Below are 27,381 nucleotides of genomic sequence, written 5' to 3' on the forward strand. Positions count from 1 at the left end.
CTACAGTGGCCTTGGGTTTTGCCAACTACAACTATTATCGGAAGTTTATTCGTAACTTCTCGTCTCTGGTCAAGCCCCTAACCGATATGACCAGAAAGAATGGTAACCCACAGAGTTGGTCTCTGGAGTCCATTAAGGCCTTTGAAAGTCTCTAGGCTGCCATTGTTTCTGCTCCCGTGTTGGCACATCCTGATCCTACAATACCTTTTATCCTTGAGGTTGATGCTTCAACGTCCTACCTCTGAGAGTGCTATGCATCCTTGTGGCTACTTTTCCAAGAAATTGTCACCTGCCGAGTGCAATTACGAGATTGGTGACAGAGAGCTGTTGGCAATAATTTTAGCCCTGAAAGAATGGAGACATCTCCTCGAAGGTACCACTGTGCCGGTTCTCATTCTTACTGACCATAAGAATCTCACATTCTTGTCTGAGGCTGAACGCCTCTCTCCCAGAAGGGCGCGATGGGCTCTTTTCTTGTCAAGTTTCAATTACATTGTCTCATTTTTACCTTAAGAATGTAAGGGCTGACGCCTTGTCACGACAATTTTCCTCCAATTCCAAGTTGGTTCCGGTTCCTATGATTCCTCCTGATAGTATTCTGGCTATGGTTCGCACCAGTCTTACTTCTCCTTTGGGTGACAAAATTCTTGCTGCTCAGGTCAATGCTCATCCTGAGAAACCTTGTGACTGCTGCTTTGTCCCAGAGTGTCTCCGTACTGCCGTGCTCCAAACTTACCATTCTCCCAAGTCAGCTGGCCACCCTGGTAAGAATCAACTTGGGCCATTTCCCAACAATTCTGGTGGCCTAGTCTATATGCTGATGTAACTGCCTTCGTAGCTGCCTGTTTCGTGTGCTGAGAGTAAGACTCCACGACACCTTCCAGTGGGCCTCCTACAACCCATACCCAATGGAGAGAGGCCCTGGACCCACCTGTCTATGGATTTCATTGTGCCCAACTCCCAAGGCAACACAGTTATCCTTATGGTGGTTGACCGGTTCTCAAAGATGTCTCATTGTATTCCACTTAAGAAGTTACCCACTTCTAAGAAACTGGCTTCCTTTTTTGCTCGGGAGATCTTTCGCTTACATGGGCTACCCAAGGTGATTGTCTCGGACAGGGGTAGTCAGTTTGTGTCCCGGTTCTGGCGAGCGTTTTGTGCACAGCTGGGAATTCAGCTTGATTTCTCCTCTGCGTATCACCCGCAGTCTAATGGGGCCACAGAACGAGCCAATCAGTCGTTGGTGCAATTCCTACGTTGCTATATTTCTGATCATCACAACAACTGGTCAGGCCTATTACCATGGGTAATAGTTTGCTCACAACAGTGCCTTGAATTCTGCTTCCTGATTGTCTCCATTTATGGCGACTTATGGTTTCCAACCTTCCATGTTGCCTGACTCGTTTGTTCCGCAGAGTATTCCTGTGCTACAGGAGCATCTCCGTGGTCTTCGTTCCACTTGGGCACAAGTCCAGGAGGCTTTGCGTCATGCTAATGATAGGTACAGACTCCATGCTGACCGCAGATGCCTGCCTGCGTCTTCCTATCAGGTTGGGGACAGGGTCTGGCTGTCATCTCGCAACCTCCGACTTCGTGTTCCCTTTCTGAAGTTCGCACCTCGGTTTATTGGGCCTTTTGGTATCCTTCGCAGGATTAACCCAGTGGCTTACGCGTTGGACCTTCCTCCTAGTATGCGCATCCCAAATGTGTTTCATGTCTTCTTATTGAAACATTTGGTCTGCAACCACTTTACCACCTGGGCACCACGTCCTCACCCTATACATGTTGAGAACCATGAGGAGTATGAGGCACAATCAATTGTTGACTCCCATAGGTTCCGTGGGCACATACAGTACCTGGTACATTGGAAGGGGTACGGTCCGGAGGAACGCTCCTGGGTCTCATCCTTCGGACGTACATGCTCCTGCCCCCCTCCGTGATTTCCATAGACATTTCCCCTCAAGCCGGTGGTCCTCCGAGGGGGAGGGGGTCATCGAGGAGGGGGTACTGTCAGGGCTGGCTCAGCCCTTTCTTCTCTGAGCTGGCCGCTCAGCTGTCGGCTAATTGCCAGCTCTCATCTCTCTCCACAGTTAACCAGCTGTTGTGGATCTGCTCGTCAGTCCCACCTACTTAAAGATCTTCAGCTCACTTCATTCCTGCCTTCGCCTTGGTCACATCACAAGAAACCATCTCCTGCGTTCCTGTTTAAAGACTGGCTTTGCTGACATCCCTTCTGGCTCCTTATCCTGCTTGCTGTTCCTCTACTTGCATCCCTGACTTCTGGTCTGGCTGATTACCCGATCTGGTTACTGAACTCTGGCTTGGCTGATTACCCGATCTGGTTACCGAACTCTGGCTTGGCTGACTACCCGATCCGGTTACTGGACTCTGGCTATGCTTTGACTACGCTTACTCTATTTACCTTTTTATTTTTATTAATAAACAAGTGTGATTTTACTGTACTTCTGTCTCGGTCTGGTTCATGGTTTCTGACAGTAACTCTCGATTCAGGCTGTAATCCTGGCTTACCCATCAATGCAGACTACATCATTTTCAGCAGGATTGTTCATCCTTCCAGTGCTGCTCCTGCGGGCGATGACTAGAGGGAGATGACTAGATGCCAGTCTGTCTCGCTGTACAGCAGACTCTGTGAGTACTGAGGCCTTGGTGGGGGCTCCCGCTGCTGAAGTGTTGGATAGCAACATGGTCTAGTGTCATATTTATTATCCAGAGTTTGAATTGGATCTGTCATAAATCCTTTACATATCTGTTTCCTATTCCCAAAGATCACCCAGACTAATCCTTGCAATTCCATGGTTTTAAAGGGGTTTCTTTCTGGTGGATACAACCAAGCATTTGCTTTCCTGGGGGCAGTCTGGAATGTCGTTTCTCAGCTCTTGGCTCCGGACTGTCTATTGCTAGAACACAAACTTGAAAGGGGCCATGGCGGACAGGATGATTGATGACGGTGGGTGACAAAGATCAAAGGATCAACACCTAAAGATTGACATGGACAATGCCAAAGTACAGCAGGACAGACAGTACTGTTGAGAAGGACTGCCCAATAAATACTGTGATTCGTCAAAAGTCTAGATGGTATGGCAGTGGGGTTGGGTTTGAATGGTGTGTGATCGAAGTATAAAAGACTGAGCAAGGAAGAGAAATAGCCCCTTCCCCTTTGGATCATGGCTTGGGACTATGCCGCAGTCTTCCAGATATCTTCCAGCTATCTCATAGCTGGAAGAAACAAAGCTTTGCAGAGAGCCTTGTGATAAGTATCCTTGATGTTCTTGTATTATATGTTCTGATTGTTGGTCTGTGTTTGTAATATCTTTCTCTAGTATTTCATGTTAGCTTCTTATTTCCTTGGGAAATAAATAAGACTTTATTACTTATAAATTGTGTGTTTGGTTTCGTAGCTAACCTGGTATTATTGTAATATTAACAATAACATGTGCTCAGAGTTTAATAGACCAACTAATTATAGGGACTAGACAAATTAATACACAGATATAATATTAATTATTATATCGCTTACTTCATTTGGCACCCAGAAAAGCGTGTGAATTTTATTTTTACACAGAATCCACAAAAACCCAATGTATTTTTGTCTTGAGTCCCTGTAAGCATAAATCCTCAACTACACCCAGAACTCAAAATCATCTCTAGTGTGGACAAGATTGGCGCTGGCTCGTGAATTCTGAAACCACGCTTGGATGGTCATGAAGATTCTGTGAAATATTTCATCAGGGAAACGTAGAACCTGGTGAGATCTTTGAGTGATATATGTATATATGTTAAATGTTTGTATCATTAATATGCTTTAGGCCTATAACTAGCCAAAGGTGATGGCGAGTAAAAGGGCTGATCACCCCTGGTTAGAGATTGACAGGAATTACTATACATCTTTGAGGAAAAAGTGGGAGAAATATAGATTGTTATTTTAAATTTTTATTTTTTTAAAGTTTTTTATTTTTTTTTTTACTCACGTGAGAGTGAAATAGCTTTGTTCCAATAGGAGATCAATGTGGCCTGCAACCTAACGGGAAGGCATTGATTGAGAGTCTGCCTTGTGTCTTAGAATGTGTCTTGTAGGCTGTAGAACTACAAGTCACTGTTAGGTTTAAATGGCTTTGTATCAGTTTTTTTTTTTGTTTGTTTGTCTTTGCATTGTAAGCAACTCTGGTAAAAACAGGTTAGACGAGCTTCAGCGTAGACTAAGATGCAAATTAGCATATCAATGGATACTCCCCAGAAAGCGTGTGTGGTAATCCTAAAAGCCATATAGAAACTACAGGACAGAAGTGCTCAGATATAAGGCAGCCGATAATGCCACAGTAAGTGTGGTGAGTCCTTTCTATGGATATGCAAAAGTTTCATGGTTTTGAAGGATATCAGGTAAAAGTGGTAATGAATGAAGAATATTGAATGCTAGAAGAGCGATTCATTTTTTTCGTGAGTTGTAAGAGCTAACGATAATTGAGTTTGGTGCATTACTCAGTGCAGTGTTGGAACGTTAGTACAAATCGAATTGTGTATGGTGTGGATTGTATGGTTGTGAAATGGAACTGGTGTATACATATGTTAAAAAGTACGCTTCTGCCAATTATCATTCATGTGCAGATGAACCTCTTAAAAGCCAGTGTAATGTACTATTGTCTCAGTGTCAGCAACATAATAGCAGATTATTGGGTAAACAGCTAAAAAAGAAAGTTAAAAAAGAAAGGTTGGCAAATGAAATTGCAGTGTTGCTCAGAATTAAATTTATATCTGAGCAAATGGAGGGGAAGTGGGAAGCAGAGAGGAGACGTCTCGGGGAGGACATAGAGGAAATCAGTGAAAACCTTCTAAAGATTGCAACAGCCTCCAGTAGTGAGATGGATGAATTGTGGGCTACAGCAGGCAGTTTGTCAGAAAGAAACAGTGAGCTACAAGAACAGCTTCAGAGGTGCAGCATGGACTGTGATATGAAGAGCAAACTTTTAGTCATTGCGAATAAAGGTGTCAGAGATGGAAGAGCTGGTTATGTCTTTAGAAAGAAAATTAGCAAATGCACACTCCCAGCTTCTTACTAAAGAGCAATGTATAGTATCGCTCAATGAGCACAAAGGAACATGCCAATTGGCCAATATCTGCACAGTCAATGAGGAGAAGGGCTGTGATGCACCCATAGCTTCGAAGCAGAATGACAGTTTGATTACAATCCAAGAGAGATTTACTTTGTGCCAGATTCTGGGTGAATTTAATGCCCTGGAATCACCAGTGAGTCTGCCCAATAAATTTGAGGCTCTAGTCCTTAAATTTCATTTGAGTAATGAGGATGCATGTTCTCTTCTGAGAGCATGGCTACCAGGACCTTTGGCAGGCCAGATATTCGCACAGGTTAATGATAACTTAGCAGATGCAGAGGTGCAGAGGAAAGAGTTGCAGCGTATTGTGGACAGTCGTGATAATGGTATGAGTGATTTACAACTAATTAGATTTAGGGGAGGAGATGACCCAATTTTGTTCTGCAGTGAGTATCTTGCATTGTATACGAAAGTGTTCAACTGTCCTGACTTATTGGAGGATGATACAAGTTTCAAATACTAAATGGCCAATAAGTGTTATGTAAGCTATCCCACTAGAATGGCTCTGAGGAATGCTAGATCCTTCCAAAATGTTGTCAATATCCTGCGAGACTTCTGTCAAGAGTCCAGTGATAGGAAATATGGGTCAAAGGCAGGTGTATCCGTAATAAGCAGAGGTACAGGAAGGCAGAGAGAGTTCAGACGTTCTAAATGGAACAGGCATGGACATAGAATTTGTAAAGCCCTTAACATTGCTAGCATGGAGCAGGAAACCCCAGAATTACAGGGTGCACAGGCAGCCATAATGGAGTTATCTTACAAACATGCAAAAGCTGAATGTGCAATGGTGGAGATACCCTCCGCACATCCTCAGTGGACAACAAAGATAGAAGTGAAACAACATGCAGAAAAACCAGACGCTCTTAGTGCTGCAAGTGATGTTGCTATGACAGAAATCAATGTTGGAGATTTAAATAAAAGTGTGATAACAGCGCTTAAAATTGATTCAGGAGTTGAAACAATGGAAAATTCTGATATGTTGGATAGCAACATGGTCTAGTGTCATATTTATTATCCAGAGTTTGAATTGGATCTGTCATAAATCCTTTACATATCTGTTTCCTATTCCCAAAGATCACCCAGGCTAATCCTTGCAATTCCATGGTTTTAAAGGGGTTTCTTTCTGGTGGATACAACCAAGCATTTGCTTTCCTGGGGGCAGTCTGGAATGTCGTTTCTCAGCTCTTGGCTCCGGACCGCCTATTGCTAGAACACAAACTTAAAAGGGGCCATGGCAGACAGGATGATTGATGACGGTGGGTGACAAAGATCAAAGGATTAACACCTAAAGATTGACATGAACAATGCCAAAGTACAGCAGGACAGACAGTACTGTTGAGAAGGACTGCCCCATAAATACTGTGATTCGTCAAAAGTCTAGATGGTATGGCAATGGGGTTGGGTTTGAATGGTGTATGATCGAAGTATAAAAGACTGAGCAAGGAAGAGAAATAGCCCCTTCCCCTTTGGATCATGGCTTGGGACTATGCCTCAGTCTTCCAGATATCTTCCAGCTATCTCATAGCTGGAAGAAACAAAGCCTCGCAGAGAGCCTTGTGATAATTATCCTTGATGTTCTTGTATTATATGTTCTGATTGTTGGTCTGTGTTTGTAATATCTTTCTCTAGTATTTCATGTTAGCTTCTTATTTCCTTGGGAAATAAATAAGACTTTATTACTTATAAATTGTGTGTTTGGTTTCGTAGCTAACCTGGAATTATTGTAATATTAACAATAACATGTGCTCAGAGTTTAATAGACCAACTAATTACAGGGACTAGACAAATTAATACACAGATATAATATTAATTATTATATTGCTTACTTCATGGCGACCCAGACTGACAGTCCAGAGCCTTCCTCCTTGGACTCTACTAAATCTGACTACCTTATGCAAGCCATCAATGGCTGCCAAGCTGCCCTAACACTAAGATTGACCACCTGCAAACTGAGATTGGGCTTATCCGCTGCAATTTAGATCGATTCCAGGAGCACATCATGGAGGTTAAGCATACAGTGTCTTCTCTGGAAGATGTCCAATGAGACCATAATGCAGATCTCCACACCTTAAAGATTAAGGTCAAATACCTGGAAGCAAGGGCAGAAGATGCAGAGAACCGCAATCGAAGCAATAACCTGCGAATAATCAGGCTCCCCAAAGGTTCGGAGGGCTCTGACACTACCACCTTTATGGAATTTATCCTACAATTATTTCTCTTGTGGGCTAAGTTCTCGCCCTACTTCTCCGTTGATAGAGCTTATCGCATCCCTGCAACCTGTGGCCCGCCAGGCTCTCCAACCCATACATTTATCTTCAAACTCCTGCACTTTAGGGACCGGTATTTGGTTCTCCATGAGGCGCGCAATCAAGGGGACCTGCTGTACAACAACACTAAATTCCTTATATTCCCTGACTACTCTGTGGAGACACAGCGACAGCGGAAGTCTTTTGACAATGTTAGGGCCAAACTACGTGCTAAAGGCCTGAAGTACAGTACGTTATTTCCTACCAAGTTGAGAGTGGAAGATGGAGGCCATGTACACATCTTTATATCGCCAGAGGATGCCATCTCCTGGATTGAGACAACCGCAATTAGCTTTGCTATCAGTGAGTTGTTCTATTTCTCTCTTTGTCTTTGTCTCTTTGTCACTCTTTCATTGAGAGCTCAGTGAGGCCTTTATGGTGAATCTTTTCTATGCAGCCCACTACAGACATGCCTATTTCCTTATACTTACTGACCCTGTGGACATTAATGAACGTTTTGTGATGTACTACCAGACACTTTATAGTTTTCAGGTGACCTATACAGCCAGCAAGCTCTAGCACTATCTGGCCGAGATAGATTTCCCAGTTATTACCTCCACCTACTGAGAAAAACTTGATTCTCCTATCACTTTGGAGGAGGTGCAAAAGGCATTGGGCGCTCTTCAATCGGGTAAAACGCCTGGCCCTGATGAGCTTCCTGTTAAATTTTATAAAAATTATGCGGAGGAACTGCTTCCTTGTCTTCACTCATTCTTTGTACAGGGTTTGGGATCCGCTTCAGATGATTCTGAGTGATGTGGTGATTCTGAAACAGGAGCAAAACCCTGATATGTACTCATCTTATCACCTCATCTCTCTGCTGAATGCAGATGCGAAGTTCCAATCTAAAATCTTGGCTAATCATCTCAATACAGTGAGCACGGCCTTACTGCATCCAGACCATTATGGTTTTATGCCTGGTTGTGCACAGATATCAGACGTCTCCATATGCATATGGCCCTGGCCGCTCCGGACCGCCTGGGGGTGGTAGCATCCTTGGATGCTAAAAAAGCATTTGATTTGGTTGAGTGGGACTACCTCTGAGTGGTTCAGACTGGATTTGCCCCCCATTTTCTGTCCTGGTTGGAATTATTGTACGCCCATCCAAGGGCTAGAACTAAAGGAACCTTATTGGTCTCCTTTCCCTTGGGTAGGGGGACATATCAGGGATGCCCTTTATCCCTGGGTTTATTTGCCTGGGCTCTTGAGCCTTTAGCCATTCTCCTTCGAGCAGATGCGGTGGTGAGAGGCTGTCAGGGTACTCACCAAGGCCGAGATGCTGAGAGCTGCTTCCCTTGCAGCTGAGCGCACTTTACCCCTGAAGGTGGTACAGAGGGTATAGGGCACAGAGAGGCACGGGTTACCAGCAGGTAGGTGGGTCTTGAATGGAGGACTCCCACTGAGTAGAGATGCCCTGCAGGAATGGATTTGACACCGGACTGGAGTAGGAAATCCAGCCGGGGCTCTAACCCAACAGACCCAATGATAGTGGTCGGGACTGAGTCTTGGGAGGATACTGGGGGTTAGGCACAGAGAGTTGAGTAGAAGCAAATCCTTAGTGCAAGCCAGGGTCATACACAGGAAGCAGGCCTGTAGAGTAGTCCTTAAAACCGGCCGGGCGTCAAGCACAGGAGACAGGTCAGCAGAGGAATCCTTTAGATAAGCCAGGGTCATGCACAGAGAGCTGATAAGTACAGAAGTCCTTTAGACAAGCCGGGAGTCAAACACAGAAGGAAGGCAACAGAGGAGTCCTTTAAAGTGCTGGGTCAAAGTGCTGGAGAGGATCAGAGCAGGTCAGGGTCAATCCGGGTCACAACAGGTAAACACAGGTTAGCAGAACTTGAGACAGGACACAGGAAGCTGAGAGACAAACCAGCAATTAGACAAGGGGCTGGTCAGCCTTTTATAGGCCAGCAAGGGGGTGTAACATTAATATGCGTTACAGTGCACACGCTCCCGCACCGTCACGCTGTATCGTGTACCCGTGTGCGCCGATCGCGCACCCGCATCTGCCATGCAGGCGCATGGGGACGTTCCGATACTGGCAAGTCCGGCTTCTGCTATTTCTTTGACAAAGGCATCCCTGTGGGCTCCATAGTGGAGCAGCTATTGTTGTACATTGACAACTCCTTGTAATATCTGGCAGATGCATGCTCATCTCTGCAATGATAGCGCTGGCTATCATTGATCGTTTTGGCATTTTTTCTGAGATTTAGGTAAACTGGGATAAGTTGGTATTTTTTCCGTTACACCCCTCTGTCCCTTGCATTGACACCCATACACCCCTTCAATGGGTAGATGAGTTTACCTATTCAGGGATCCAAGTAGGGGATACTATGGCTTGAAGAATAAAGTTTCTCCCTTGATGTCTAAGTTTGCATGCAGGTGCACCTCCTGGAAGCATATTCCCCTAACTCCATCTGGTCGGGTGAATATATTGAAAATTATTTTCTTACCAAAGTTTCTCTACTTTTTTTTGCAACACTCCGGTCTTTATCCCTAAGCTGATTTTTCAGAAATTGGATAGCATGGTGGTATCTTCTGTCTGGGCCGAGTGGACCCCCCCTTTCCCCCCGCTGGCTAAAATCGACTTCGCAGCTGCCCTTGTCCCAAGGTAGTTTGGCTCTGCCCAATTTTCAACTATGGTGGTTCTCCTGGCCTAGAAACAATTCGGTGGTGACACTGGAGGCGGCCCTACTGAGTTCATATGCGGCCCTGAGCAACTTTGTTTTTAGAGGCCCATGGCCCATCCATCTGTAATTGGGCCTATGAAGGTGACTCTCACCCAGGCCCAAAGTATACAGTGGGTATAGAAAAGAATCACCCAATTTAAAATAATCATATTTTGTTGCTTTGCAGCCTGAAATGAAGACAGACACAGTTATTGCTTTATCCAGCTGTATTTACTAGTGCAACTTATATCTTTCACTTGGATGTTAAAACACCAACATGTCAGAAAAAATATACAGTACAAAATAATTTCCGCCAGACATATAGTTTGGTGGTGAGGCCAAGTGATTCAAATTTAATCTCATCTGATCACCTTAAACGCACTTTGAAGATTCTGAGGCACTTGTCAGGATAGAATTAAAATGGATGGGGCAAAATACCAGCAAATTCTTGAGAAAAATCTGCTGCCCTCTAACAGAAAGTTGTCAACGGGAAGAAGGTTTAACTTCCAACATGACAATGACCCAAAGCACACAGCAAAAATGACCACCCTGTGATTAAAGGAGAAAAAAGTTGACTGTCCTTGCATGGCTTAGTCAGAACCCAGGCATAAATCCCATTGAAAAACTGTGGAATGACTTGAAGACTGCAGTCCGCAAATGGTCACCATTGAGCAGTTCTGCAAAGAAGAGTGGGCAAATATTGCAAAGTCTAGATGTGCAAAGTGAGCAAAGACCTATCCCAACAGGCTAAAGGCTATAATTAAAGAAAAAGGTGGTTCAAAAAATACTGACATAAGGGGAGGTGATCCTTTTTCCAACTCAGTAAATCTGTTTTTGATGTTTTTTTTCTGACATGTTGGTGTTATATCTTTCACTTGGATATTATAAGTTGCACTAGTAAATAAAACTGGTTAAAAAAAATGGTGTCAGTATTCATTCCAGGCTGCAAAACAAAATTTGATTACCGTATTTTAATGGTGATTTTTTTCTATATCCACTGTATTTAGAACGTCCTCCACATTTTCCCCACATCACCCCTTGTGGGGTAATCCCTCACTCCCTCATCTCTACTAAATCCCTGATCCGCAATTGTGAGCGCTTCGAAGGGTAACAACATTAAAGCATGTCATCTCTGACAGGAGGGTGGTGCCCTTTCTCTCTTTGAGACGGAAATACTCCCTACCGGGATCTATGGTGTTGGCAATTGAAACATGCACTCTGCACACAATTCCCTCTGGCCTGTGTTGGAGTTTGACCCGACTGAACACCCTCTTGCCTCACGAGTGATAGGGAAGCCCTTGTCTTCCCCTGTCTTCCCTGTATCTTCGTCTCTCAGTAGCTTATGATACTAAGTCCACTTGTACCTTATACCGATGGAGCACGGATATCCCTGAGCTTACAAAGGAGGACTGGGGGATTTGTGTCTTCACCAATGTGATTTCCATGATCTCATCCAAAGATTGGTTCATACAGTTAAACTTTTTGCATTACACCCCTCAGTCCCCAGCACCTAGCGAATATTTATCCCCAAGCAGACCCCCTGTGTACGAGGTGTGCTGGTCCACTGGTACCTTTTTACATATGGTGTTGTCCTGTCCTGTCACTGGGATACAGTGACACAGGCCCTTAGTCAATTATGTGATCTGACACTACGCCCTGACCCACTTTTTATGTTGTTGGGCCATATGAAGGATGTGGAGGCGGATCGGTATCCTATGTTCTCTCTCCCCTATGCTTTATTTTATGTAAGAAGGGAAATCGTATTGCGCTGGAAGTCTCCTACACCTCCAAAGGTGGCTACATAGAATTTAGTTCTCGCCCTCTATAAAATAACCTATGAAAGCAGGAATCGTCCCAGGAAAATTGACAATGTGTGGACTGTCTGGATATATGCATATGGACAGAATAAGATATATACTGTACCACTGCACCATTTGTTACTATTTTTTCTCTTTTTTTTGGTACTACCTGGAGCTGTATTTTCTTGGGCAAACCTTTAATAAAAAGTTTTCTTTAAAAAAAATGTGATTGAGATGCTGTGGCTTGACCTTAAACAGGCTGTTCATGCTCGAAAACCCTCCAGTTTGGCTGCATTAAAACAATTCTGCAAAGAAGAGTGGGCCAAATTTCCTCCAGCAATGTGAAAGACTCATTGCCAGTTATCACAAACGTTTAAATGCCAAGGGTGGCACAATCAGTTATTAGGTTTAGGGGGCAATTACTTTTTCACATAGGGTCAGGCAGGTTTGGTCAGCTTTTTCCCTTAATAAATGAAATCATCATTTAAAACTTGCATTTTGTATTTACTCGAGTTATCTTTGTGTAATATTAAAATTTGTTTGGTGATCTGACAAGTCGATCTAGTTCAACCAATGACAGAACACCTCTTCCCATGTTGTGAAGAAGAGGGGAGGAGGAGGTCTTCTGTAATCCTGTTCAAGTGTGACAGCACTGCTCCTCCAAAGATATGGTAGAATGAGTGACCATTGTTACTCTAGGCAAGAAAGTGTGTTACTGCAGGATCGCCAGCTGAAAATTAAAGAATGAAGCCACGAAAGCTAAGGACTGATAAGCCGCAATATATATATTTTTGGTCTTGGGTTTAGATATGCTTTGTAGATACACTGTCGATGCAGTGAAGTGATGGTATCTCTGTAAAGGGCCTCCCCTCCCCCCATGTACTTACCTTATCTGCATTCCTAAACAGCACCTTGTGGTGATGTAATTTCCTGTTCATGTGACAGTTCCTAGTGATTGTCACTGTCACAAGGAAACAGACCACATGTATCCCACCCTGGAAGTGCTGGGTATTATTTACAACAGCAGAGGAAAAAGCAGCTTTTGAGGAAGCACAGGTAAAGTGAGTATAAGGCAGGCCTGTACTGGCCATAGGGACTACAGGGAGATTCCCGGTGGGCTGATGGCTCAGTGGGCCAGTCAGGTGCAGTCCTGGAGCCGCTCCTCTCTGACAGTGAGTGATCGCAATTTCACTCCTGTCAGGAGGAGAAGCTTCCTTCCATTAGGCGTTATGCTCCCTCCAGCCTGTAGAGGGAGATAGACCAACGGCAGACTTTCCTTCCTCTCTCCCCTATCCCTTTTTATCACATAACTGGAGAGAGGAACGAGAAGCTGCCTTCAAAACGGTGAGTACATGTGGGAGGGGGAGGAGAGGGAGGACACTGATGTGAAGGGCTGCTGATGGGGGCTCTCTGATGGGGACTGTGATGTGAAGTGGGCTGCTGGTGGGGACTGTGATGTGAAGTGGGCTGCTGGTGGGAACTCTGATGTAAAGTGGGCTCCTGGTGGGGACTCTGATGTAAAGTTGGCTCCTGGTGGGGACTCTGATGTGAAGTGAGCTGCTGGTGGGGACTCTGATGTGAAGTTGGCTCCTGGTGGGGACTCTGATGTAAAGTTGGCTCCTGGTGGGGACTCTGATGTGAAGTGAGCTGCTGGTGGGGACTCTGATGTGAAGTGAGCTGCTGGTGGGGACTCTGATGTGAAGTGGGCTGCTGGTGGGGACTCTGATGTAAAGTGGGCTGCTGGTGGGGACTGTGATGTGAAGTGAGCTGCTGGTGGGGACTCTGATGTGAAGTGAGCTGCTGGTGGGGACTGCTATGTGAAGTGGGCTGCTGGTGGGGACTGTGATGTGAAGTGGGCTGCTGGTGGGGACACTCTGATGTAAGGGGGATGCTGTTGGGGACACTCTGATGTAAGGGGGACGCTGTTGGGGACACTCTGATGTAAGGGGGATGCTGTTGGGGACACTCTGATGTAAGGGGGATGCTGTTGAGGACACTCTGATGTAAGGGGGACGCTGTTGAGGACACTCTGATGTAAGGGGGACGCTGTTGAGGACACTCTGATGTAAGGGGGATGCTGTTGAGGACACTCTGATGTAAGGGGGACGCTGTTGGGGACACTCTGATGTAAGGGGGATGCTGTTGGGGACACTCTGATGTAAGGGGGATGCTGTTGGGGACACTCTGATGTAAGGGGGATGCTGTTGGGGACACTCTGATGTAAGGGGGATGCTGTTGGGGACACTCTGATGTAAGGGGGACGCTGTTGAGGACACTCTGATGTAAGGGGGACGCTTTTGGGGACACTCTGATGTAAGGGGGACGCTGTTGGGGACACTCTGATGTAAGGGGGATGCTGTTGGGGACACTCTGATGTAAGGGGGATGCTGATGGGGACACTCTGATGTAAGGGGGACGCTGTTGGGGACACTCTGATGTAAGGGGGGCGCTGTTGGGGACACTCTGATGTAAGGGGGGCGCTGTTGGGGACACTCTGTAAGGGGGGTGCTGTTGGGGACACTCAAAATTAAAGTGGGCCAGTCATGAGGAAGTCCAGGGCCAAATTTTTGTCCCAGTCCAGCCCTGGTATAAGGGGGTTGTGACTGACTTTGCCCTGCAAAGGTGACAGTGTCTCATCGAGTTACTGAATCCGTATGACAGCAGGGGAATTACCATTGTCAGTAAAACAGATCAGAATTCACAACTTTCATATATCTATAGTACAGTTTTACTTTAAATTGATCAGTAACACCTATTTGTATAAGTTCTCCCATGACAAAATCCAGCATTAAATTTCTTTTAATGATCACAAAAGTAGATGATCTTATGCATAATTGCGTCACCTTGTGAGGAAATCCACTCATTAAAACACTGTTTCGTGCCAGCTCACACATATCACACGAGCTCAGTTTCCATACTTGGGTTGCAATGCTGTATTCTTCCATCAAAGGCTCCTGTAACATAGATATAAACATGAGAAGGCATTCAGTTACACATGAGATTTTTATTTGAATATTATTTGATCTCATATATCCATTCACCCATAAGATCCTTCCCTTAGATATAAAAGAACAAATAAGAGGCGCTCATACCCCCCAGTGATAGCAATAATGTGCACTATAATATCAGCAAAAAACTATGTAAGCTAAAACACAAGTGCACAAATAAATAAGTGAATAATTGACAAGTGCTTATACACCCCAAATATGACCATGCATAACTTAATCTGCCATGTGTAATGAGTGCATTATACTGTGCCAATCATATGACATATTAATTAAATAACATGTAATCACCAAATAATGTGGCATAAAAAAAGTCCATAACTGCAAGAATGTATAAAGACCATAAAAAACATATGACAATCAGTCCAAAAATCGTGAAAATCGTGATTTGTTTGTGACACACAAAATCTCCAATGAATGTGGTAATCTCAATGGTGTATAACCCCACGTATCCTTCACCTCACCACCGTGAAACGTGAATTCACTCCCAAAGGAACCTCACTCACCGATTTATTTTGCCAGCACTCTCATGCACGGCAAAGAACGCTTATTTACCACACTTCAGGGTAATCCGATATGTAGAATTTCCACAGTGTTTGAATCAATCCACATGAAAAATAATTAAAGAGCTCACATAGCGTAAACCAGCACGGCAAGTTTATTTAAAACCACTACAATCTATAAGAAAATCACTCACATTTCAAAAGATTTATAAAAGCAGTAAATGCAGTGTAGCTCACAGCAACTCTAAAACCAGTGGATGAATCAAACACAACAAATGGTCATGGCGGACCCGAGGTGTGCTAGTGCTTTGACTCACAGCCTCTCTCCCCTCCTCTGTAGCGCGCCGTGAAAAACAGATCAACCTTCCTCTGATGCGGCTCTCAGCGTTGCTCGTCACATCTCACAGCCACGCCCCCGACATGTTTCGTCATAGATTTGACTTAATCATGGGATTGGCTGGAGAGGCTGCCCATCATCCCTTAAATTACCTCCTCACTCGCGTCCCATAGGCTAGTGAGTCCGCATGCACACATCTCATGTCCCCGCTCCGATAATTATTCAGAGACTACAGTGCGCCGCTGAACAGGGATGCGGATTGCCTCCACTCTGTTTCGGACTGATTGCAACATTTAAATATTATAGATGGCTAATCCCTACTTCGATCCACATAACAATGCAAGTGGATCACATGAGTAACCCATACATCTGTATAACACCTAAAACCTTATTCATGTAATTCAGCCATTTTCTCATGATATAGAAAACAATGATATCCTTAATCAAAAGCTTTCACTCTGATTATTGTATTGATTTGCAACTGGATATACATTCTGAATCGCATGATGACATTCCAAAAACGGCAAATATACCAAATAAATCATAAATTTAATTAGACTTTAAAATAATTAAAATTCATTATAAAAACTCGTTATAAAAACCATAAGACATCCCTTTAATCCCGGTCTGCCTCCGGATGATTAATAAAATGGTGAGAATCTGTCTTATTAAATTAATACTTCATTTGAACTACATATCATATTCTGATCAAACTTAATTATGAAACAGATTATGTAATATGCCCCAAACTATATATTTTTATATGGAGACTGATATCCTAATCCACTCAGGGAAAATGTGAGCATATAATTTCTCATTATCATCTCCCCTTCTATAGGCTTGCTCCTTACTGATATAACTTGAACCCACGGGTATCCCTGAAAAAATGGGTCACTATTCTCCCCCCACTCTTTAGGACTATTTCCCAAGTATGTTATAAGATCATAAGTAACACAGTATATAGAAATATATGGATAAATAAATATAATGTATAAAATATATAAAACTACATATATCTTAGTCCATTATCCCAGGGTCTCTACAATTTAAGTGGCCCGAATGCCTTCAAATTTAATGCATGCATATACCTAATCCCCATAATGAATGGTCAACCGAGAAACGACTTCTTAAATATTAGTATTTTAGATTAAAAATTATTTATGAAACAGTTTAAATTCAACTCTATATTTAACCCCCTAGGGGCTAGACTTTTCAATAAAAATATCCAACGAGTTTCCCTCTGTGATAGATCTCTAACTCTGTTGGATCCTCTCCAAGACGGATGGACCACATCAATCCCGCAGAACTGTAAAAGAGAGGGGTCCTTCTGATGGTTTTCTTTAAAATGCAGGGAGACACTATGATATTTATAACCGTTCTTAATATTGGTTAAATGCTGATCCTTAGCAATCTTTTAGTTCTGCCCACATAAAGTAGGCCACATGGGCACCACATCAAATATACAACATGTGACGAGTTACAAGTGCTGAATTCCTTAATTTCAAAGGATTCACCTTCTCTGTTGGTTACACTTGTCACCCCTCTATGACTGACTTTAACGGTCCTACAGCATATGCACCTTCTGCAGCAATAGAAACCCCTAAAGTCTAGTCTCAAATCATTATGCCCTGGCGGGTCGAGAATTTTCCTTACTACGTGGTCACCGAAGCTCGGAGCCCTCCTGTAAATAAATTTCGGTTGATCTGGTAGGATTTGCCCCAAGTGTCTGTCTTTACACAAAATGTGCCAATGCTTTTTAAATATCCCTTCAATATCTTTATATTGACAGTGATACCCTGATATAAACCCCAGCTGATGTTGATTCTCAATCACTTGGGGGGCATTTTTCTTTTCAAAGCAACTTTCCCTCGGAATTTGTGCCACTTCATGAATCACCTTATTTAGTATATGTTCCAGTCTAATATTGTTGGAGTTATTGTTTAATTCCTGTAAGAATTCCACTACCGATTCCTCCGTGCCCTCCCAAATGAAGAGGAGGTCATCAATAAATCTCCGGTAGAATAAAAGTTGGGGTCTTCTAACATTGAATACCTTCCTATCTTCCCAGCCTCGCCAACCTGTTTATGGCGGAGTGGAATTACATCTAAAAAGTTGACCATATGGCTGCTAATCTGATGTTCCAGTCTAATATTGTTGGAGTTATTGTTTAATTCCACTCCGCCATAAACAGGTTGGCGAGGCTGGGAAGATAGGAAGGTATTCAATGTTAGAAGACCCCAACTTTTATTCTACCGGAGATTTATTGATGACCTCCTCTTCATTTGGGAGGGCACGGAGGAATCGGTAGTGGAATTCTTACAGGAATTAAACAATAACTCCAACAATATTAGACTGGAACATCAGATTAGCAGCCATATGGTCAACTTTTTAGATGTAACAATAGAGAGATGTTTGGACACACTAAAGACTAAAGTGTTTTTTAAACCGACAGATCGTAACAGCTATTTGTCTATAAGAAGTGGTAATCACCCCGCTTGGATAAAAAACATTCCAAAAGGACAGATGCTACGGGTTCGACGGAATTGTACACAGATAGATGACTTTTATGAACAGGCAGGAATTGTAAAAAGAAATTTGTACAAAAAGGATATGACACTGATATACTAAATAAGGTGATTCATGAAGTGGCACAAATTCCGAGGGAAAGTTGCTTTGAAAAGAAAAATGCCCCCCAAGTGATTGAGAATCAACATCAGCTGGGGTTTATATCAGGTTATCACTGTCAATATAAAGATATTGAAGGGATATTTAAAAAGCATTGGCACATTTTGTGTAAAGACAGACACTTGGGGCAAATCCTACCGGATCAACCGAAATTTATTTACAGGAGGGCTCCGAGCTTCGGTGACCACGTAGTAAGGAAAATTCTCGACCCGCCAGGGCATAATGATTTGAGACTAGACTTTAGGGGTTTCTATTGCTGCAGAAGGTGCATATGCTGTAGGACCGTTAAAGTCAGTCATAGAGGGGTGACAAGTGTAACCAACAGAGAAGGTGAATCCTTTGAAATTAAGGAATTCAGCACTTGTAACTCGTCACATGTTGTATATTTGATGTGGTGCCCGTGTGGCCTACTTTATGTGGGCAGAACTAAAAGATTGCTAAGGATCAGAATCTCGGAGCATTTAACCAATATTAAAAATGGTTATAAATATCATAGTGTCTCCCTGCATTTTAAAGAAAACCATCAGAAGGACCCCTCTCTTTTACAGTTCTGCGGGATTGATGTGGTCCATCCGTCTTGGAGAGGATCCAACAGAGTTAGAGATCTATCACAGAGGGAAACCCGTTGGATATTTTTATTGAAAAGTCTAGCCCCTAGGGGGTTAAATATAGAGTTGGATTTAAACTGTTTCATAAATAATTTTTAATCTAAAATACTAATATTTAAGAAGTCGTTTCTCGGTTGACCATTCATTATGGGGATTAGGTATATGCATGCATTAAATTTGAAGGCATTTCGGGCCACTTAAATTGTAGAGACCCTGGGATAATGGACTAAGATATATGTAGTTTTATATATTTTATACATTTTATTTATTTATCCATATATTTCTATATACTGTGTTGCTTATGATCTTATAACATACTTGGGAAATAGTCCTAAAGAGTGGGGGGAGAATAGTGACCCATTTTTTCAGGGATACCCGTGGGTTCAAGTTATATCAGTAAGGAGCAAGCCTATAGAAGGGGAGATGAGAAATTATATGCTCACATTTTCCCTGAGTGGATTAGGATATCAGTCTCCATATAAAAATATATAGTTTGGGGCATATTACATAATCTGTTGCATAATTAAGTTTGATCAGAATATGATATGTAGTTCAAATGAAGTTTTAATTTAATAAGACAGATTCTCACCATTTTATTAATCTTCCGGAGGCAGACCGGGATTAAAGGGATGTCTTATGGTTTTTATAACGAGTTTTTATAATGAATTTTAATTATTTTAAAGTCTAATTAAATTTATGATTTATTTGGTATATTTGCCGTTTTTGGAATGTCATCATGCGATTCAGAATTTATCCAGTTGCAAATCAATACAATAATCAGAGTGAAAGCTTTTGATTAAGGATATCATTGTTTTCTATATCATGAGAAAATGGCTGAATTACATGAAAAAGGTTTTATGTGTTATACAGATGTATGGGTTACTCATGTGATCCACTTGCATTGTTATGTGGATCGAAGTAGGGATTAGCCATCTATAATATTTAAATGTTGCAATCAGTCCGAAATAGAGTGGAGGCAATCCGCATCCCTGTTCAGCGGCGCACTGTAGTCTCTGAATAATTATCGGAGCGGGGACACGAGATGTGCGCATGCGGACTCACTAGCCTATGGGACGCGAGTGAGGAGGTAATTTAAGGGATGATGGGCAGCCTCTCCAGCCAATCCCATGATTAAGTCAAATCTATGACGAAACATGTCGGGGGCGTGGCTGTGAGATGTGACGAGCAACGCTGAGAGCCGCATCAGAGGAAGGTTGATCTGTTTTTCACGGCGCGCTACAGAGGAGGGGAGAGAGGCTGTGAGTCAAAGCACTAGCACACCTCGGGTCCGCCGTGACCATTTGTTGTGTTTGATTCATCCACTGGTTTTAGAGTTGCTGTGAGCTACACTGCATTTACTGCTTTTATAAATCTTTTGAAATGTGAGTGATTTTCTTATAGATTGTAGTGGTTTTAAATAAACTTGCCGTGCTGGTTTACGCTATGTGAGCTCTTTAATTATTTTTCATGTGGATTGATTCAAACACTGTGGAAATTCTACATATCGGATTACCCTGAAGTGTGGTAAATAAGCGTTTTTTGCCGTGCATGAGAGTGCTGGCAAAATAAAATCGGTGAGTGAGGTTCCTTTGGGAGTGAATTCACATTTCACGGTGGTGAGGTGAAGGATACGTGGAGTTATACACCATTGAGATTACCACATTCATTGGAGATTTTGTGTGTCACAAACAAATCACGATTTTCACGATTTTTGGACTGATTGTCATATGTTTTTTATGGTCTTTATACATTCTTGCAGTTATGGACTTTTTTTATGCCACATTATTTGGTGATTACATGTTATTTAATTAATATGTCATATGATTGGCACAGTATAATGCACTCATTACACATGGCAGATTAAGTTATGCATGGTCATATTTGGGGTGTATAAGCACTTGTCAATTATTCACTTATTTATTTGTGCACTTGTGTTTTAGCTTACATAGTTTTTTGCTGATATTATAGTGCACATTATTGCTATCACTGGGGGGTATGAGCGCCTCTTATTTGTTCTTTTATATCTAAGGGAAGGATCTTATGGGTGAATGGATATATGAGATCAAATAATATTCAGGTTTACTATCATTTAAAGGGGCAGCTCTTGTTTGATATATATTTTTATATTTATTTATGGAGATTTATTTCACTTTATTTCATTTTTTCACCTTTCATTTTTCATAATATAGAGGAGACCATTCACCAGGTCATATTCCTCATCTCATCACGCTCTTATCCAGTGGCGCAGTGGGGGTGTTTTTGAATAAAGGGTGGATTATTATTCAGAAGACCCACATTTTCATGAGATTTTTATTGTCTGTGATCATAAGACTTAACCCCTTGCTGACAACTGAAATAAATGTACTGCAAATAAAATAAAACCTTCTGGGTTAAACTTCATGAAAACTACACATATATGAGTAGTGTATTATTCTATAAATATATAAATGTTGTGCACAACAGTACCTTTGTGAAATGGAATTGAAGAGGGTCATCTGTGGACAATGATACCATAAGGCCACGTGATAAGAAATCAGGGAGAGGATTCCTGTGATAGCTCAGAAACAAACTGTTATTGCTTAAAGGAGACATAGCGATGCCAATCTGTGCCAGGTAGTACAAATACTGCAAAACAGGCGCCTGCAGCGACAGGAATAGAAGAAACAAATGAGCTTAAACAAAGGTGGACAAATGAAGAGGCGACAAGCTTAAGAAAAATTGTAAATTTAAAGCCTGATTCTATGTAATTATAATCGTTCATTCTTTTTATTCTTTATGCAACTAGACCTCGGTTCCCTCTGTGGAGTGTAGGAAAGTAATTACTCAATTCACCGGAACATGTGGAAAAAAGAGGGATGCTTCCACATAGTGTAACTCAGGGTATTTTATTACTAAAAAAAACCCGCAATACATAAAACGTGATCACGAGTAAAAAGGCAGTGTACAGGGTATATAAAACCGCCCAGGGTTTAGGGCGGTTTTATATACCCTGTACACTGCCTTTTTACTCGTGATCACGTGTTATATATTATGTATCCCGGCCTGGCAGAGGCTCCAACCTTGCCTCCATCACGCCACACTTTTGCCCTTGGTGGCACAAAGCTTTATCGATTCTATGCTCACGGCAGTAGAATCCAACATTTCCGTAATAAAATACCCTGAGTTACACTATGTGGAAGCATCCCTCTTTTTTCCACATGTTCCGGTGAATTGAGAAATTACTTTTCTTTGGAACCAATTCTATCCTGTTCCAGTGGACCGAGAGGGACATCCCGGCCTGGCAGAGGCTCCACCCTTGCCTCCATCACTCCACACTTTTGCCCTTGGTGGCACAAAGCTTTATCGATTCTATGCTCACGGCAGTAGAATACAACATTTCCGGTAAGCGTATTCCATCTATCCGTTAAGCTTGATGACATCTGAGCTGACCGTTGAGAAGCAGAAAGAATTGCCACACGAATCGCATATATTCAGTGTGGACTGTTTTTGCTTTGACAACACGTCACTATTGGGACACTACCTCCAAATACAGCCTTGAACCACTAGAGCAAATCACAGATGTCATAAGCTATTTGAAGTATGTCGAAATGTGAATGACAAGTTGTTACTGGCACAGCTGGTGCATTAGAATGGCCCTTTTACTCCCCACCTAGGTAGAACATTCAAACAGACGTTTCCATAACAGAGACTAGTGATGGGCTTGATGTTCGAGTCGGACTCGAACATCAGCTGTTCGTTTGTTCGCAGGACGTTCGCCCGCAGCGGAGCGCTCCCTAATGCACTGCAAGATCATAGTGCATTGAAAGCTGTTGATTGGCCAAAGCATGCACCTGACCTGTATGCTTTGGCCAATCACAGCACAATGTGCTGTGAGAGCCATGATTGCCCAAAGGTACGGTGCCTTTGGCCAATCATGGCTCAGGTCAGGGGCTAAGTCCACGCCCCACACTATATAAGGCTGCTTACACGGCAGCCATGTATAGTGTAAATTAAGAGAGAGATTAGGCAGGGTAGTCAGTGGATTAAGCGTGCAGTCAGTGTAGTATATATAATACAGTGCAGAGTATATAGTGCATTCAGTGTAGTATATAATACGGTGCAGAGTATATAGTGCAGTCAGTGTAGTGTATATAATACAGTGTAGAGTAAATAGTGCAGTCAGTGTAGTGTATATAATACAGTGCTGACTATATAGTATAGTCAGTGTACTATACATAATACAGCGCAGAGTATATAGTGCAGTCAGTGTAGTGTATATAATGCAGTGCAGACTATATAGTGCAGTGCAGAGTAGTGTATATAATGCAGTGTAGACTATATAGTGCAGTGCAGAGTATATAATACAGTTTATTGAAGTGGTTAAGGGGAACCCCTATGACAGAATTAAGAAAAAAATGGCGTGGGGTCCCCCCCAAAATCCATACCAGGTCCTTTGAGATCTGGTATGTTATTGCTGTTATCAAGATTAAACTTCCTACCTCCAATACAGCCTTGAACCACTAGAGCACATACATATCCAAAAATATATATATATATAAAACTTATTTATTCATCAGTTTAGGCCGATACATATTCTTCTACATATTTTTGGCAATAGGAGTATATTGGTTTGCACAAAAGTTATCACGTCTACAAACTACGGGATAGATTTAGGGACTTTTATCTGTTTTTATTGGTAATGGCGGCGATCTGCGATTTTTAACATGACTGCGACATTGCGGCAGACAAATCTGACCCCAAATTACTCTTTTTGGGGACCAGTGACATTATTACATTAATGAGTGCTATAAAAATGCACTGATCAATGTAAAAATGACATTGGCAGGGAAGGGGTTAACACTAGGGGTAGATCAAGGGGTTTAGTATGTTCTCTCAGCGTGTTCTAACTGTAGGGGGATGGGCTTACTGAAACATGACAGAGATCACTGTTCCTGATCACCGGGAACAGTAGATCCCTGTCATGTCACTAGGCACAATGGGGAAATGCCTTGTTTACAACAGTTCCCCATTTTGCCTCTCCTCTCCGCAAGCGCGGGCCGCCGGCAGACATAGAGTCCGTGGGACCTGCAGGCATGCTCCTGTGGTGCTCGCCGCCGCTGGCGTGCACGCGCCCACTATCCTGCTTTAACAGAAGGACGTACAGGTACTCCAATTTGCACAGCGGTGTCACTCTGCTGACGTATATGGGCGTGAGCCAGTCGGCAAGTGGTTAAAGCAATATTTCATTTTTATTGTTTCAACTTTTTTTTGCATTGATACATGTCCCCCAGGGCAGTACCCGTGTCCCCATACACTTTTTATTGCAATAACTTGCATACAAGCCTTTAAAATTAGGACTTTTGATTTTTCATGCTCATGTCCCATATACTTTAATAGGGTTCACATGTTCGCTAGAAACTTTTGCCTGTTCGAGGTGTTCTGGTGTGAACCAAACCGGGGAGGTGTTCGGCCCATCCCTAACAGAGACCAATAAAATGTACAGCAATTGTGCAACTCTTTCATTTTTCCAGATAAACGCTATGCTGGAAGCATTACCTTGCGGAGTAGAAGTCCATGTGAGATGTTTTGTGACAGCATAAATCCAGATACAAGGTGGTGAATAGGTCCTGCTTCCCCACAATGTGGTCTCAGCACAAAAGTATGAAACCCACGTTGCCTGTTGCCACAAAGGCAAAAAGAACAACAATGTTATATGCATTTTCAACGAAGAAACATAAAAATGTATATACATTTACTGTATATCATCACTACATCACAGTTAAAATCCTCTCAAACAGGCCTTACAAAATCTCTATAAACAAGAATCAAATCTCACCATAAATAACTGGAATCCTGAAGAGGTACAAATTGACAATCATTCTCTGGTACATAAACTAAGCCAATGACAGCATAATTAAATGTTTTTACACTGAAAAACAGAGCCATCTCAACAAATGCAAGCAGTGTGGGCTTTTAAAGAGACCTTGTCAACAACTTCACCTATAGTAACATGGTACATGTTACAGCTGGGTGTAACATGTAACATGCTACTAAAGCAGCAGCCCCCACATCTCCTCCGATCTCTCATAGTGTCAGGAAGTGTGTGTGTGTGGGGGGGTGACAGCGAGTGGCATCATTCATTCACAGAGTTCTGTGAATGGGTGAACTACAAGTCCCGTCTGCCACCACAGCAGATAGTTCTGAATGAACGGAGAGGGCACTAATGAGCACTCTTGTAGTTTACTGATTCTTCCTGTTGTTCAGTAATTGTCTGCTCATATGGGAGGTACGAGCAGACAGCTATACTGAAAGTCTGCAGAAGCCTAACATTGCACCCGCTATCTGCTAATCACAGGTGCAATGCTTTGCAGGCTCCTAAGAAAAATAATAAATGTTCATTTTTTTTACAAGCAAAAAAATTGTGCATTTATTATTTTTTTCACAAAAGTGAATTTAATCTTTAACTTTCCATAACCAATTTTATTGACCTGCAATGGGCCTCTTAACTTACTAGGAATCTGACACTCCAGAAAGTATCAAATCCCAAGAACAGCTTCCTTCCCCGTTATAGTCCTATTTTCTTCTGGGATTGTCTAATTACTGTCTGTGCTGGTCCAGCTCCTCCAACTGTTCTTTCGCCTTCTTACACAATCCTTTATAAAGCAGATGAGCGAGAAGTATTATAGTGTCTCATTTGAATGACAGTTTTGAGTCTTTTGGAGCTGTTGACATGACATCCAAGATGGCGGCACCCTGCTGTAGTCTCAGGACATTCAGATGTCTAAGCAAGGCAAGCTTTTCAGGTAAATGGAATGCCTAAGCTACACGGAATGCACATTAAGACCCCTTTCACACTGAGGCGCTTTTCAAGCGTTTTAGCGCTAGAAATAGCCTCTGAAAAGCACCTTAAAACTGCCTCCTATTCATTTGCATGAGTGCTTTTACACTCGGGCGGTGCACTTGCGGGACATTAGAAAAAGTCCTGCAAGCAGCATCTTTGGGGCGGGTTTGGAATGCTGTAAAAAGCACTCCAAAAACACCCTGGCCCATTGAAAAGAATGTGCAGTGCTTCTGAAGTACCTTAAAAGCGATTTGAATGCGCAGCAAAACTGGCGTTTTTTTAAAATTTTTAAGGTCACGTTGCTGTTTTAGCGGCGCTTCAGTGTGAAAGGGGTCTTAATCCTATGAAAAGTTTAGTTGTTGAAATTAATAGTCTGGCGCCAGGGTAACTTTCAGGAATAATGGCATATTTACTCCACCTGAAGTGCTTATGGAGTTTTGTATATATTGTAACTTTATAAGAAGCATATTTTGACATCAAAACCTCTATAAGGTCTTGAATCTCCCTGATGACACAAAGCAAAACACTTAGCAAAACGGCCTAAATGATAATGCAAGCAAACATACTTCTTGATACTCTGAAAAGCCCAACTGCATATGAACAGGAGTGAAACAGCTATTATGCCGTGTACACACGGGCGGACTTTTCGACCGAACACGGCCGCCAGAACAAATCTGTCGGACAATCCGACCGTGTGCGGGCTTCATTGGACTTCCGACGGACCTTTTCGGTTGAAAATCAGACCGACTTTAGATTCGAAACATGTTTCAAATCTTTCCGACGAATTCGAGTCCGGTCGAAAAATCCCTTCATCTGTATGCTAGTTCGACGGACGAAAACCGACGCTAGAGCAGCTATTGGCTACTGGCTATCAACTTCCTTATTTTAGTTTGGTCGTACGTCATCACGTACGAATCCGTCGGACTTTGGTGTGATTACGTGTAGCCAAGTCCGTTCTTTCAAAAGTCTGTCGGAAGTCTGTCAAAAGTCTGTCGAAAGTCCGTCGGAAAGACCGTCGGACCTTTGATGCCGAAAAGTCCGCCCGTGTGTACACGGCATTAGTGTCAACGTCCGTCAGTTTGGTTTAGTGCCTCATTTACACTGGCACTGTCAAACCTGCATATATATACATTTAGAAGACATTAAATGCATGTACAGTAAAACCTTGGTTTGAGAGTAACTTGGTTTAAAAGCGTTTTGCAAGACAAGCAACAATTTTGATAAGTTTTGACCTTATATACAAGTAACGTCATGTCACAACTGACTATAAAAGAGAAGAGAGGCGCCTCTAAGTGTAGCAATATGGTTACATTTAATGAAGGTACAACATTTAGCAACTCACATGGTTGATGATTAAAACAAGCACATCTATGTATGCAGGCATCTGGGGTAAAGCTGTCCACATAGACCATCCCCCACAATGCCATCAACATCATCTCTTCCACCCTGCGCTCCACGAGCTCTTCAAGCCTCACTTTCAGATCGCTCTACTGCAGGGTAGTCTTCCCGGTCACGAT

The 27,381-nt window shown here is 42.7% G+C and overlaps 1 protein-coding gene across 6 annotated transcripts in view; it reads right to left on the reverse strand.

The window, feature by feature from the left end:
* Positions 1-27,381, reverse strand: part of AMPD2 (adenosine monophosphate deaminase 2) — a 334,786-nt gene that overhangs the window by 25,932 nt on the left and 281,473 nt on the right. For all 6 annotated transcript variants that reach the window (XM_073615888.1, XM_073615890.1, XM_073615891.1 and 3 more), the window contains 3 exons: positions 24,580-24,700; positions 21,511-21,684; positions 14,750-14,860 (listed from right to left, as the gene is read on the reverse strand). In XM_073615888.1, the coding sequence (XP_073471989.1) occupies positions 14,750-14,860; positions 21,511-21,684; positions 24,580-24,700 (406 nt within the window). The remainder of the gene's footprint in view (positions 1-14,749; positions 14,861-21,510; positions 21,685-24,579; positions 24,701-27,381) is intronic.

The sequence above is a fragment of the Aquarana catesbeiana genome, linkage group LG02, assembly GCF_042186555.1.
Source record: "Aquarana catesbeiana isolate 2022-GZ linkage group LG02, ASM4218655v1, whole genome shotgun sequence".
Classification (NCBI taxonomy): Eukaryota; Metazoa; Chordata; class Amphibia; order Anura; family Ranidae; genus Aquarana; species Aquarana catesbeiana.